We start from the raw sequence: 14,482 nt of genomic DNA on the forward strand, positions 1-14,482 counted from the left end.
GGAGGTAAGATTAGAAGTCCGATAGATTCCAGGACAATCCATATAATATAGTGCATTGTACAGATGCTATCGTGTAAATCTATCTTATGTTAAGTATTGAGTAACCAGTTATAATAGCCGTTATTTATTGTGCACCATAAAAAGGTATAATTGTCTGTGTGAGGCTGTATGGAGTATGGACTCTCATACGCTGATCGCTTGCGATAAGATGTGTTTAGTTTAAAATGTGTTCAGTTGATTTACTTGGCTCAGAGCATACATGTAGTTAGTCTAGTTTGCTATCACCTGTCAACTGCGATGCAGATGCCCCTTGATGCGCTGAAGATTGCAACCAAAAGGTCTGCCAATAAGAAAATAGTTGTGATTTATTTATAGCAAGTCAACATTTATTAGTATTATTAAAAGTTTACGCATTTTCAGCTGTTCAATTGAAGTTTATAGAACAATTTAACTTGAATATTATTTCTTGAGAAACTTAATTTAAAAATATGCATAAAAGTAAAAATATTTATTGTACTACCTAAACATGAATTGTTTGGTCTAAGTTATATATAACATCCTAGCATTATTCTGATTCATCTGTAACCATGTGAGTATACCATTTGTCTAACACGTCAGTTACGCACCTAATCGTTTGTATTTTAGTTGCAACATGAATTGTATAGATTCTCACAAGAAAAGATGCGTTACCACCAGGCGCTGGCTGATAGAAATGAAAAAGTGAAAGAAAGAGTTACCAAGTTACCTCATGCGCTAACAAGCACACACACAGGTTCGAACAGCTTTTACACAGCTTTTACAGAACAAACTCTTTGTAGTTGAAAAGAAACATTATTGCAGTATTTGTATGGCAATATTTACAAGCAAAAATATTAAACAGTTTAAAAATTGTCGTGAATTTAACTGCGAGTAGGTGTTGTCACTGCAGGTACCAACAAGCGATACGGTAATCAGAGAAAGCAATTTCTGAACGTGACAAGCAGAGAATTGAGGAGACTACAAAGAGCCAATATCAAATACCAAGGGTAATATCAGTTTATGTAATGTAACCCAGCCGATGCAGAGATAGAATAGAGCAAATTTTTCTACTCCAGGTTGTATCTTGAAATGGTGAACTTATAAGTTACTTATGGCTACTTATAAGTTTTGGTTTCATGATTATAACATATTATTTAACTTCTAGGATCATCTCTCACAACAATCAGTTCACACAGTAACTACGTTGCTCATCAGTCATCCTTTATATTGTATACGGTGCTCCTTTCAAATATATGCTTGTGCTATAATCAGTGGGAAAGGAAAACTCCTAGAGCATGTTTAATTATTCCTACTACAGTAACTATTGAGTCTATAATTACTCTTGCCAAATGTGCACTATCTTATTATGTAGAGCAAGAGCACTGTAACTATTGTATAGTTCAAGTGTTCATTATTATAGTTAAACTAGCTGTGCTACCCGGCGTTGCACGGGTAATAAAAAAGTCTGGACAGAAAATTGATTTGTATTTAACATATAACAACATTTACTATTCTAACTTTCAAACTACATGTCATGAGAAAAGTGTTTTGTGTAGTTTGAATAAATTAAGAGAAAAATGGAAACAAATGTAAAGGTTTTAAAACTTTGTCAAACAACTGCAACTTTCAAGCTGTTAGCCTGGCACATTGCCAATGGAAAATTGCAGTAAGCTGCTAGGCTTCTAATGACGGTAAACCATGACATTGTGTCAGCATTGTTGTCCAGCTGCAGTTATTCTAATAATAGCTATAGCCGGAATGCAGACAGACATACGACATATACACAGACATACTTTGAGAAATATATATATAGATAAAAGATAAATATATGAAAGTGTTATGCTCTATGAAATAGGATTTTAGTGGACCAGGACCTGACCTTGCTCTACAATGTACAATTATAAGGTAGTAGTGCCTTGCTGTACTCCACATTGCTGTTGACCATTCAAATCTAATGTAGGCATGTTTTTCATCTTCAGTATGCATAAATATCAGAATACAGTTATACTGAAATTGTAGAACAAACCCTGAGGAGTTAATCAATCTAAGGAAGCAAAAGCTGAACACCTACCATTCCAACTGCAATGCTGACAGGTCTGAATCATTCTATACCCCTTCTATTCTATCTAACAGCAAAAAAGATTCCCCCATGTACCTGGAATCAGTAAAGACAGCCAATGCCATGCTGAGGACACCATTTATGAAACAAAAAATGATCAAAGATAGCAAACGAAAAGCTCCTTAGTGTTATCTCGCTAGTTTAGTTTCATATAAACACATTTAATGGTAAATGTTTGTTTTATATAATATAAACACATTTATAAAATCATCGATATTTTTGTGTGACCCAAACCATGTACTCCCGTCTGGGGAATATAAATAGACTACAGCTTCACACAATCTGGATGTAGCAGTATTCAGTCATTGAACAGGTTTGCAAACCATTCGAAGAGCCCGGCTATATACCAGCTTTGTTTTAGCATGCAAAGAAAATAACCTCTACAACTAGATATCTTGAAATCCGCCTCTCAGCTAAACAGAGAAGCTGGAGCTAGAAGTCAGCATTAATTTGCTTTATGCAAAATACTCGAGTGTTTTACAAATAAATCTAGCACATTACAAACAGACTTTTATTCAAAATTGAAATAGAGAAACTTGCATCACGGGACTATTTAGCTAACACTTTAGGACTGATAAATAGAAAACAGAAAGATCATAATTTCATATCAGACAGGATGGTCAAACGTAATAGGATTCACAAATATAAAATGGAATTATGTTTTAAGTATTCAGGATATATTAAAAATTAAACTGTCATTGCATTAGATGAGGCAGAGCAGCTTGGTGAGGTCAGAAATACTGACTGCAGGTCATGCCCTGCTACACATTCAACTGTACACGGGAATTGTAGAGATGTACGAGGCCATCAGCTTTGCCCTTCTGCGCACTGGTGCACATACCAATATCCTACAAGATGTGTGAATGAAAGTACATATGCTCAAGCACAATGACCGTAAGGTATACAGTATCAACCAGGAATGTCTATGTCCTTGGCACATAATGTTCTTACAAGGAATCATCAACTTTCTAATGAAATCATAAACTTACCAATTAACATTCAGCTAAAAACGATTGGGCTACTTACCGTACAGAGTTGCTGAGCATTTATATCATCCGACAGGATCTTCATTATGTTTGGCCCAAACTGCTGTACCATGCCTTCACACTAGGAAAACCAGATTCCAGATTATGACAGGTATAGTTGTTTAATGGTTTGCAATATAGTTGTAGTATTATACAAACCCAACCATACATTATAAGATGAAATTTATATTATATATTAGTGTGACAAATATATGCAATAAGATAATTCTTGTTGAATGCTGTACTACAACCTAAATCAAAGCTAGACACGACCGTATGACTGAATAACGACTAGCCAAAGAACGAACCTGGGGTGCAAGATCAGATGGGAGTTCGGCACAGAGTTTGTCAAGAAGTGCAAAAACCTGCTGCTGGGTGGCATTCTTCTCAAGATCAGTCTTAACATATGCCAAAGCCATTTCACACATCAAACATTGTGTGCTTCTCACTATTCAACAAAACCATTTTATACATCAAACATTGTGTGCTTCTCACTGTTCCACCAAAGAAACATTAATATGAATTGCAGGCAGCGTTAGGTTGTTCAAACAGCCTAGCTATACCTCAACCAAACCTTTCAAACTTGTGGATTTTTGAAAAAAAACCTTGTTGCAGTAACATAAACATAAAAGTGCCCTTTAATAATATTTTCTTGCTGAGATACAGAAACAAACCAATATAGAAGCGTACATTGAGGCTTGGGGGTTGCACAAAGGCTGAGGAGGGCGCAGATCTGCTTCGGGCTAACATCATGAGTAAGGAGGTTGACTATTTCAGCTGTATACTTCTCCACAAACTTGTCACACTCATCTCGAATGCTCGAGGGCAGCAGGCTACAGACCTTGCTCAGCGCTTCCTCTATGTCAGCCTATAAAACGCAACATGAATCTGTGCGTCTGTATGCTCTCAGCCAACTTCATAAGTTACAACCACTACAATGTCTCTATGTAACCAACATGGAACAATCTAGAATACATAACTAATATTAATACTACCACTAATATTAATACTACCACTTGTACTACTACTAATATTACTACTACCATTTGTACTACTACTAATATTACTATTACCATTACTAATGTTACTACTACAAATACTAACATTAAACTATTATTATCTCTGTAATTATTAGTATACACACTCTGACCAACACTCCTACTGTTGCTTACCTCCGTAGCATTTGTAACAAGCTCATCCACCAGCTTCTCCATGACGTACTCACAAAGTACACAAACAACCGGAATGTCACCTCCAATGGGAGTAGGCTCACTTGAGATAACCTCACTAGGGGAAGACGTGCAGAGACCGAGGTCAGCGCAAATGGTCTTTGGATCCTATAAAAATGAAGCTGAAACTACAAAAAGTGTATTTGTGGAAGCTCAAAAATACATACATGACGTTCTTGCCATTTTGTGTGCATATGTTCGTTGATAATTACAATAGGTTGTCTCGATAACTTCTGTTGTTTGTTTACGAATGCTAAAAAACTAGTAAGTGGAGCTTAACCACAAATCAGGTGTATAAAGTAACTAACCACTGAGACTAAAAAACTGATAACATGAGTTGATGAACTAATATTTGGTACAGAGGAGTCATAACTGGAGTTGAGGGAGTTATAACTAACACATAGGAGTAATGTTAGAGAAATGTGTTGAAGGAGTGAGTATAGACAGTAAAAAATGGTTGGAACTGTTGAAGGACTGTGTATAGATGGGAAGCAAATGATTGGAACTGTTGAAGGACTGTGTATAGATGGGAAGCAAATGATTGGAACTGTTGAAGGACTGTGTATAGATGGGAAGCAAATGATTGGAACTGTTGAAGGACTGTGTATAGATGGGAAGCAAATGATTGGAACTGTTGAAGGACTGTGTATAGATGGGAAGCAAATGATTGGAACTGTTGAAGGACTGTGTATAGATGGGAAGCAAATGATTGGAACTGTTGAAAGTGCAGTTTTTCACAACTGGACACTTGTAAAAAATGGTGTTGAGACTCACCAAGACACTCATTAGCTCTTTCCAAATCTGTGGGAAATATTCCTCTACTAGCTCCTTGCACTGAAACAACAAAACTTGAAACATTATGATTGCCTGTGCGGACCAACAACAAATAGTAACAACTAAAGAATTAACGAGACAAAATAAAATGAGCCTCAGCCAAGCAGATATTACACATATCAAGCAAACAGGCAACGGCTTCAATATGTCAAACCATGTTTTATAACCGCCATGCTTACACCTTGACTTTTCTCAAAGATATAGATGTCTGCTCAAATAAGCTTTTTAAAGAGAAAATATAATGGAAGGAACTCTTAAAGACTTGGATACGAACCTCACTAGAAAGCTCTCCAAATTGGCTGCAGATATCATTCTCAAGCAGAGACTCCACCTCAGCCTCAGTTTCATTATTATTTATGAAAAGATGGAGGTAGTTGAACACCTCTTCACAGATGGTGCACTCATCCGCCCTGATCCTTGAAGCAATCTGTCAACAGAAACGACTATAGAGGAGATTTGGTACTCATTCCTGTTCAAGCCTTTCACGCCATGTGTGTGAAGAAGCGCAGACAACTATGAGCTGTCTAACAGTGGCTCCATCACAGCTTTAGGCTTACATCGAGCATAATTTCTTATTGCGTATGCCTTGATGACTAATACACTTACCTAGCATCACAAGGAAAGAACAAATGAAATTCGATGACTAACCCCGGTGACATGCGCCTTGAGGTGCGTTTCAGTGAGACTCGAAAGGAAGGCTGCCTTGACTGAAGCTAAGACATCGGTAGAGGAAGTACACATATGCATCAGCTCACATAGCTGTTTATTCAGGCTATTATCAACAAAGTTAATAAGGGCCTCCATGATCATGTCAGCCAACTGTTCACACTCGGGGGCGAGATCCTGTCCGAGCCTCTGACACTGGGTGTTCAGGAAGGTCTTCACGGCATCCTATAAAACATAGTGGGTATACCGATTGTAGTTTCCAAGAGTTCCTCATAGCTAAACCGGCCTCTGTTATCCATTATCACAAAACTAGTTTATGCTGACAAGAAGAATTGATGAATTGTTTTGACAGGCTGTAAATACAGGCTCCTCTCATTGGTTCCTCATCTATTAACATTCCGCCTGATTCTCAGCTAGCGTCAGCTAGCACTTAATCAACGAGAAACAGAATGATAAAACAAAGCTGTACCTTAGCTATTTCTAGAAAATATCATTCGTATTGTAATTCAATGCAGAGTGAAATTAATAGAAAGCAAGAGCAGTAGTTGACTACTGGGACTGTTACAAAACCACTGTCCGATTATTGAACGGCTGTCCAATTATTGAACGGCTGTCCGATTATTGAACGGCTGTCCGATTATTGAACGGCTGTCCGGTTATTTAACGGCTGTCCGATTATTGAACGGCGGTCTGATTATTGAACGGCGGTCTGATTATTGTTCCGTTGTCTGATTATTGAACCGCTGTCCGATTATTGAACCGCTGTCCGATTATTGAACCGCTGTCCGATTATTGAACCGCTGTCCGATTATTGAACCGCTGTCCGATTATTGAACCGATGTCCGATTATTGAACCGCTGTCCGGTTATTGAACCGCTGTCTGATTATTACCCGCTGTCCGATTTTTGAACCGCTATCTGATTATTGAACCGCTGTCTGATCATTGAACCGCTGTCCGATTATTAAACCGCTGTCCGATTATTGCCCGCTGTCTGATTATTGAACCGTTGTCTGATTATTGAACCGTTGTCTGGTGCCACAGAATTGAGAGTTCGTATATTCAGGTGCCGAAGCACAACTAACCAGTCCTAGAAAAGAGACTAACCTGGTTGGCCTTGCTGTCAACTTCACCCTTCACATACGACTCCACTTCTGTGCAGACATCACATAGAGCTCCATCAGAAGATGACGTGGAGACAAACTGTGTAAGAGGTAGCAGTTAAGTTCACAGAATTAAGGTGTCTAAGGCTACTGGCTAGGAGATAAAGGCCACATAGCATATCACATAACATATCCATAACATAATACATAGTATCACATAATATAATACATAGTATCACATAATATAATACAGAGTATCACATAACATAATACAGAGTATCACATAACATAATACAGAGTATCACATAACATAATACAGAGTACAACATAATACAGAGTATCACATAACATAATACAGAGTACAACATAATACAGAGTCAAAATACATAATACATAGTATCACATAACATAATACAGAGTATCACGTAAAATGATACAGAGTATCTCATAACATAATACAGAGTATCACATAACACAGAGTAACACATAATATAATGCAGAGTATCACATAACATGATACAGAGCATAGCACATTATTACAGCTTTATGAAACAACAACACTATGGTAATATCACCTACATAGTACTGTACATACAAATGTACATAAAGATATAATTGTTGGTATTTCATACATAAGAACTCACTCTACAATTTATTTAGACAGTTTCACGACAAATGTCTCAACGACTCAACGAAATACAAGCAGCTCTGCTGTTATGATATAGCCTTGTTCAAACATATCTCTTCAGTTAAATTCAAACTTGATATGAAGGATGGCTCTATAACAAAACAACTGCACATACAGTACACATACATACTATCACACACAATGTGATAGTATGTATGTGTGCTGTATGTAGTGATAAATACCTGGTTTGGGGCTCTCACAGGCAGATCTTGGCTAGTCTCCGAGTTACATATACCAATAAGACTACAAATCGTATCAGGGTCAATGGCTGCCTCAATCATAGCCAAGACTTGATCAAGGTAATGGGTACCAATCTTGTCACACTAACAACAGAAAACATAGCAAAGGCCACCATTACTAGCTATGCGGTAAAAGATACAAGATAGACTAGAGGTCAAGGTAGAATCTGAACAGGAATACTATTGTACTGGATGCAAAGGAGCTCGAGATAACTCCAGGCTGACAGTTTGAAAATTTCTTATTGCTAACGTTGAATGACTCATTAAAACTTTATAAATCTGCTGCGGAATCTCAAAAATATTTCTGTTAGAATCTAACCTTATTTTGGTATTTGCTGCAAACCGATAGACGAAAACTTGTGTGATATCATAAAAGAGGAAGCAGCGGTTGACATGTATCGTACTGTATCGTTAGCATATGCGAGAAAGGTACAGACTGAACTGATAGTATATATTGTGTATTGAATTAATCACATGATGGTGACAAAGAAAAACAGGTGTGTGCTTAGTCAGACTTTACCTCAGTGTGTGAGAACTCATCAGGCATGTAAGAGCAGGCTTCCTCGAGGTACTTCAGTATTGTTTCCTACAGATATAACAAGCACAAATCAACAACCGGCTACAGTCTAGTCACACCTATTCCGATCGATTGCGCATACTATAGTTGCCTTCCAATTGCCTAAGCGTATTCACCACAAAATACCTAAAGACTACTCGTGAAAAGGGGTGTTCAAAAAACATTCATTTAATCCTACGCCTGCCTATAAGCCTGAAGTTACCTCCTCCACGCCGCTTTCAGTAATATGCAACCTACACAGTAACTTACTCTCTATGATCCGCAAACAAATCCAACGAAACATAATAGCATAAACTCAACGTGTCGGCTAAAAAGTAAGCATCTGATGATCCGGTTATCGTCGCCTAAAAACATTACAACATTTATAAAGATCTAACGCTACAGTTTCCATGATGCATCATCAAGCGCGCACCTATCAACTCTCGACAGGACCCAACTCTCTTATCTCGTGCCCTCATACACGCCAACCAAAGCAGAACTCATAATTATAGGATTGTGAGGGTACGCGATTATAGCCCAAACACATCAAATGCACACCACTTGCTTACCCCTTTAGCAGAGGGTATCTGAAAGTACTTTCTTGCATCTAATTCAATTACACTTCACACGCCCCCTTAGTCATTCTTATTGACTGAGTCAGTCACTTTAGTCACTCCTTTATTATTGCCAGGTGATCAACTCCTGAAAATTACTTACTCAAAATGATCTATTATCAAAAATTTATCAATTTTATGCTTTTAAAAAGCTAGTCATAACCCATATTTGTGTCACAGCCTAGTCATGTGTCACAAGCTAGTCATGTGTCACAGACTACCCGTATGTCACAACATACCTTTGTGTCGTTGTTTGCAACAAACTTATGCAAATCAGCAACCATATCCTTGCAGAAAGTACAAGCTGAGCTGTCCATCCAACCCTGTAATAATATAAAGGCATAAATCTCAACCCAACATCCTTCTTTCTTACGTGTCAACTCATTCTTTAAATGTCCTCATTTTCTCTCAACATTAGACAAGGAAGCAGCTACGATAAACAAATGAATACATGTTGAATGTTGAAAGTTGCATGAAGGAGGAACTACTTGATAAGAACTTACATTACCCGGCTTGGCCGTGGCCCATGTTGTGCGGATGCAATGGCTCGTGGCAGAGCACTCTTTAGCATTGTCAAGGCTATCGCACCAGTAGGCTGGCCCGTATGTGCATTTCTCTGAACCGAATCGTCTCAGCCCAAACCCTGATATACCAATAACCATGTGTGTGTGGAGGAAAGGAATAGCCTACATGCACAGACCCAAGTTGCAATCATTTATGCCAACTTACAAACACGCCGATTTACTGATCATGTCAACCCGTTGTAGTTTTAAAAAGGGAAGTTACATCCTAAAAAGAAGTGGCGAGCAATTCTTTCTAATTGAGGAGGCAATACCTAATTCTTTTGAGCAAGGATTATCTAAATTCATTAGAACAACATAAATGAGCACTACTAATGATACATCATTGTGAGATTGCCAGTAGCTCTCGGATACTTCAACACGCACACCTCTGTCCTCTGATCCCTTCCAAGAGCAAATATAAAAGGACTTAAGGTTGTAAACTGTAGTTTGTAATTTGCATAACTTCAACATCGTCATTTAGAAGGGGGCTTTGAAATAATGGCACAAACAGATATTATGGCTTTCTACATATCTAGATATATATAGAAATTTATATCTACACTAGCTGTGCCACCCGGCGTTGCCCGTGTAATTGAAGAGTATTTGAACAGAAAATTGATTTGTATTTAACATATAAAACCATTTGCCATTCTAACTTTCAAACTACATATCGTGGGAAAAGTTTTTTGTCTTATAAACAATGAAAAGTAAAGAGAGTTTTGCTATTAGGGCCATTAGGCAGTTTAATAATGTGAGCGAACAGTTTCTCATAACGTTATGCTATGACCCGCGTCATACGTAAAGCAGTTAGGTATAGCTCTGATATAATGCCTTATATTGGTTTGCCAGCAACTTCAACTTCCATAGTCCAGCGGGCTAGACGTAAGACCTGTGAATGGCTTGGTGCGAGATCAAATCCTCGTCGGTACATAATGTTTATTTCAAGATTTTAAGATCTATAGCCGGATTTCCGATGAACAGACACACGGACTTTGAGAAATATATATATAGATAGATATGTAGAAGGTTGTGTTATAACACAACCTTCTAGAAATGGTTGTGTTATATATCTATGTAGATATATAGAGATAATTAATACAACCTTATACATATCTAGATAAATAGAGATGACATAACTATCAATAGATCAAGATAAATGTAGATAACATGCCTTTCCACACATTTGATGAATAGAGATAGCATGACTATCTCCATACCTGTGCAAATAGTAATAGCGTGACTTACGATACATCTAGATAAACATAGAGATATGAGAGTTAGAACAATTCACAGGGTATCATTGATTGAATGCGCAGCGACTCTGATAACACAGATACAACCTTGAGAGAAATGTTAGCATGACCGGCTGATATGAAGGAAGAGCACAAGACTGTACAAAGGTTGGTCTCAACTCCAACCCATGACATGCCCGACAAGGAGGTCATATGAGTCAACAACAGATATACAGTAAATTACACATTTATATCACATATATAACGCTAGCACTTCTGTTGCCATTGTTTGTCTTTTCAAAAACATGCAGAGCTTTATTGTCGCCCCCTTAATCCAGATAACATAAAAACTTTTCTAGAATTTTCATCAAGTTTTATTGCATAACGTTTTTAATAAAATGCTTTTCGTAGAATGTTTGTTAGTAAGGGCAAATTTTCAGCTCGGTGCGTGTTCCAAAGTTACATACAAGATGCTCAATGGATTTATGATAGTAAATAAAGATAAAGAGTCACTGACAGTCCAACCTGGTTATTATTAAAGTTATGTATTACAGCTATCAAACGTGTTACAACTATTTAACCAGCTAGTCATAGCAATAACATTTTTATAAATAACTAAAAAGCTTGTTATATAAGTGAGTGCGAGAAAAGCATGAATCAAATAAGTCTACATAATTGTACTGCAGCTGTTATGAGCTCTCAAGCCAATGAAAAACACCACATGATCTGCACTACTGCCTTGTTGATTCACTCTATCAAAGCATAATTAACCACCGATGCAACTCAGAGATAAACAACATGTGATGATTGCATAGGACGAAGGGGATCCCATGTGTGCTATGCTGCCACCATAAGACCTGAACGTGGAAGAATCAGTCTGACATTGAATTGTAACTTACCGTAAGCTTGCGCTGCAAGTGCTGCTATCACCATCAACGTCACCTTCATCATCACGCCTGAGCGAAACTGCAAACATACATATGATGATGATTAACTTAAAAAATATGAGGTGACTCATGAATCCCAAGTGGTATATGCTATTGTAATTAGGGTTATTATTTGGGTCAATAGATGCATCTCAGCTGGCATAAATCCTACATCTAAGAGAGTCACTCTTGTACAATAATGTTGGCTAGTATATATAGACTTGAATGAGTAAAGCTGCCAGACCACTAGTATTAGTCAGCAATGCCTGGCAATGGTTATTAGAAATGAACATCAATATCACTAAGCATCTGTTTGCTATCATTTCTTTCCAAATATATTAACATTGAGATACAGCCAGAGCCATAACATTTAGTTCAACAAGGAAGTTTATGACGGATTAAACTGTATGGTCAAATTAAACTGGCTCCTTTGTTGTGCGCAACTGAGGAGATAAAATGAATGAAAAAGTATTCACATTTGTCATTAACTCACTAGCAGTGTATAAAAAGGTATAAAAGAGCACTATGTCTTCTATAAGAACCACTTAACTATCACACAAAATAGAAGCCAGTAGAAATTTTTGATGTGCAGAAAAAGCCCTGACTGAAAGAGGAAGTTTGAACAAACGAACCGTTCGACTTTAAAAACAACACAAAGTCGTCGTCTTCCATCTACGCAAAAGTGTAATTATTATTTGTGCAATATTTTTAGAGTGTCGAAGTTGTGATTAAAACTAGGTGTGCTAAAATACAACCAAACTAAGACACTTAAACCACATACGGCAAAAGGTGCTCTTGATGATGCTGATTTAAGTTAGCAAAAAGCGTTTAAAAAACAACAAATACATGCAAGCGAAACCAATATACAAAACATGTCAAGGATCTACACTAGCATACCTGCCAACTCTCACGCATTGGGCGTGAGACTCACGCAATCACCCCAAAGAAAAACTGAAAATGCGTGAGAAATGCGTGAGATTTTTGCCCCAATTTCCATAATTTTATATATACTATCATAGATACATCAATTGCCCCAAAACCAAATCTCACGCATTGCCCCACTCTTGGGTTGGCAGGTCTGTACACTAGACAACAAATTTTGCACAGTCGCATACTACTTACCACAATACTACATACCAATAGAAAAAACTCGCTCGTCTTGAAACTACAAATGTCTTTGTTACTAACTAAATCGCTTAATTTGTGTAACGTTACAGTATATGTTAAGATAAAGCTATAGCATGCCAGTAATGCATTTAGCGATAGGTTGAGTATGATAATAGTGTTTAGATATACTAGATTTTGCACCGTTGAATGTTACATGTAAGACTACTACCATAAAAGTCTTCAAAACAATGAACAGATTGCACAGTACAGCCTACGATCTCGACGTACTTCTCCAAAATGAAGTACCAATGAAGTCATAACATAACATGAAGAGCGGTACGGGTTTGATTAGCTTGTGATTTAGAAATTTTAAAGATATGCAAGGGTTTTGATGAGATCATACGCTTGTACTTCATGATTGCAGGCTTTATACGTCAGGCGAGTCTGCGGATCATGTGATAATTTCTTTAGGTCGCCTTTTTGACCTTCGTTAATGTTCCTATCGGATATAGATGTATGAGCGCTAAACATTGGTTATATAATAATTATATGGAATACACGCGTAAAATAATGTTAAGACTTTTCTTCAAATAATTGTTTGTTTTCAAGGCCTGTTGTAGTCCAAGCAGTGATATAAAATACATTTATTTTATAAATTAAATTGAAAAAAATGTTTTCAAAGCCTTCAATTATGAAAAAACACCTTAGTAGTTTTCATAAAGCATATTATTATCCGTGAGTCGGTGTATCGACGTAAGAAAATAGGATTTCTACATGGCTTCAACGCAGTGTCTCTATAGGAACGAGTATAACTGGAGTAGCTCAGAACCTGGTCACGTGACGGGGAGTATTCTGTTTTTGTCTAATATTTAATATCTTATGCCAAATCTTACCAATTTTTTCGAGATTTATTTGTTTATACATTTCTCTATTTTTTTAGACATTTTCCAAATACCTCTCTGTGTACAATAATCTTATGCAAGATTCTGCAACTATTTATGCACATTTTTGCGTAATATCTTATCTTATAGGTATTTCTTAACAGTATTGGGTTATTATTAGTGGGTTATTGCAATATTGCTGTGATAGAATATAGCATTGTGGCAAGTGTTTAATATTAATCATGATACATTATTAAATGCAACTGGGCATGTGCAAGACATGTGACAAAAACAGAAAATTTCCCCGTCAAGTGACCAGGTTCTGAGCCACTCCAGTTATACTCGTCCGTCGTATAGGGACACTGATACGTCTCTATACGACACTGCAAAATGATAGTCGGCGTGGCAACGACTGTTTTTTGCCATAGAGTTATCCATCTTAGCATTAGGAATATCCAATGGTTTATCGGTCATTTAATTAAAGGGAAACTTTCTATAAACAAAATACAGTCCGACTACGGTTGCGGCGCAACGAAAATATTAATACGCATAAATATTTATACAGTAGTTATAGGTTAATTTTAAAAATAAAATTATAAAATGTTTATTTTTAAAGTTTTACGTTTTAGGTAAAATTTAAATTTAATTCTAACTAAATTATTTTGTAGTCATCTTATATTTACA

The 14,482-nt window shown here is 37.0% G+C and overlaps 1 protein-coding gene across 2 annotated transcripts; it reads right to left on the reverse strand.

Annotated features, from left to right (window-relative positions):
- Positions 1 to 2,630: 2,630 nt before the first annotated feature.
- LOC137385976 (prosaposin-like) lies at positions 2,631 to 13,223 on the reverse strand. 2 transcript variants are annotated; one of them, XM_068072610.1, is made up of 15 exons: positions 13,147 to 13,223; positions 11,784 to 11,850; positions 9,593 to 9,732; positions 9,329 to 9,412; positions 8,440 to 8,505; positions 7,863 to 8,003; positions 6,997 to 7,092; positions 5,874 to 6,116; positions 5,500 to 5,652; positions 5,166 to 5,225; positions 4,335 to 4,499; positions 3,853 to 4,030; positions 3,471 to 3,610; positions 3,164 to 3,244; positions 2,631 to 2,985 (listed from the first exon to the last, which is right to left on the reverse strand). In XM_068072610.1, the coding sequence occupies exons 1-15, from the start codon at positions 13,147 to 13,149 to the stop codon at positions 2,899 to 2,901; spliced, it is 1,704 nt and encodes a 567-aa protein (XP_067928711.1). In that variant the 5' UTR covers positions 13,150 to 13,223; the 3' UTR covers positions 2,631 to 2,898. The 2 variants fall into 2 exon arrangements, with proteins under 2 accessions (XP_067928711.1, XP_067928712.1); XM_068072611.1 differs by lacking the exon at positions 13,147 to 13,223 and having other exon boundaries at positions 11,784 to 11,940.
- Positions 13,224 to 14,482: the final 1,259 nt, after the last annotated feature.

The sequence above is a fragment of the Watersipora subatra genome, chromosome 1 (assembly GCF_963576615.1).
Source record: "Watersipora subatra chromosome 1, tzWatSuba1.1, whole genome shotgun sequence".
Lineage (NCBI taxonomy): Eukaryota > Metazoa > Bryozoa > Gymnolaemata > Cheilostomatida > Watersiporidae > Watersipora > Watersipora subatra.

Coding starts and splice junctions, on each gene's coding strand:
- LOC137385976 (XM_068072610.1), bottom strand. Junction 9,733..11,783: donor ACTTGCAGCGCAAGCTTACG/GTAAGTTACAAT, acceptor TTGGTATATCAG/GGTTTGGGCTGAGACGATTC. Junction 3,611..3,852: donor TGCAACCCCCAAGCCTCAAT/GTACGCTTCTAT, acceptor TTTGTTGAATAG/TGAGAAGCACACAATGTTTG.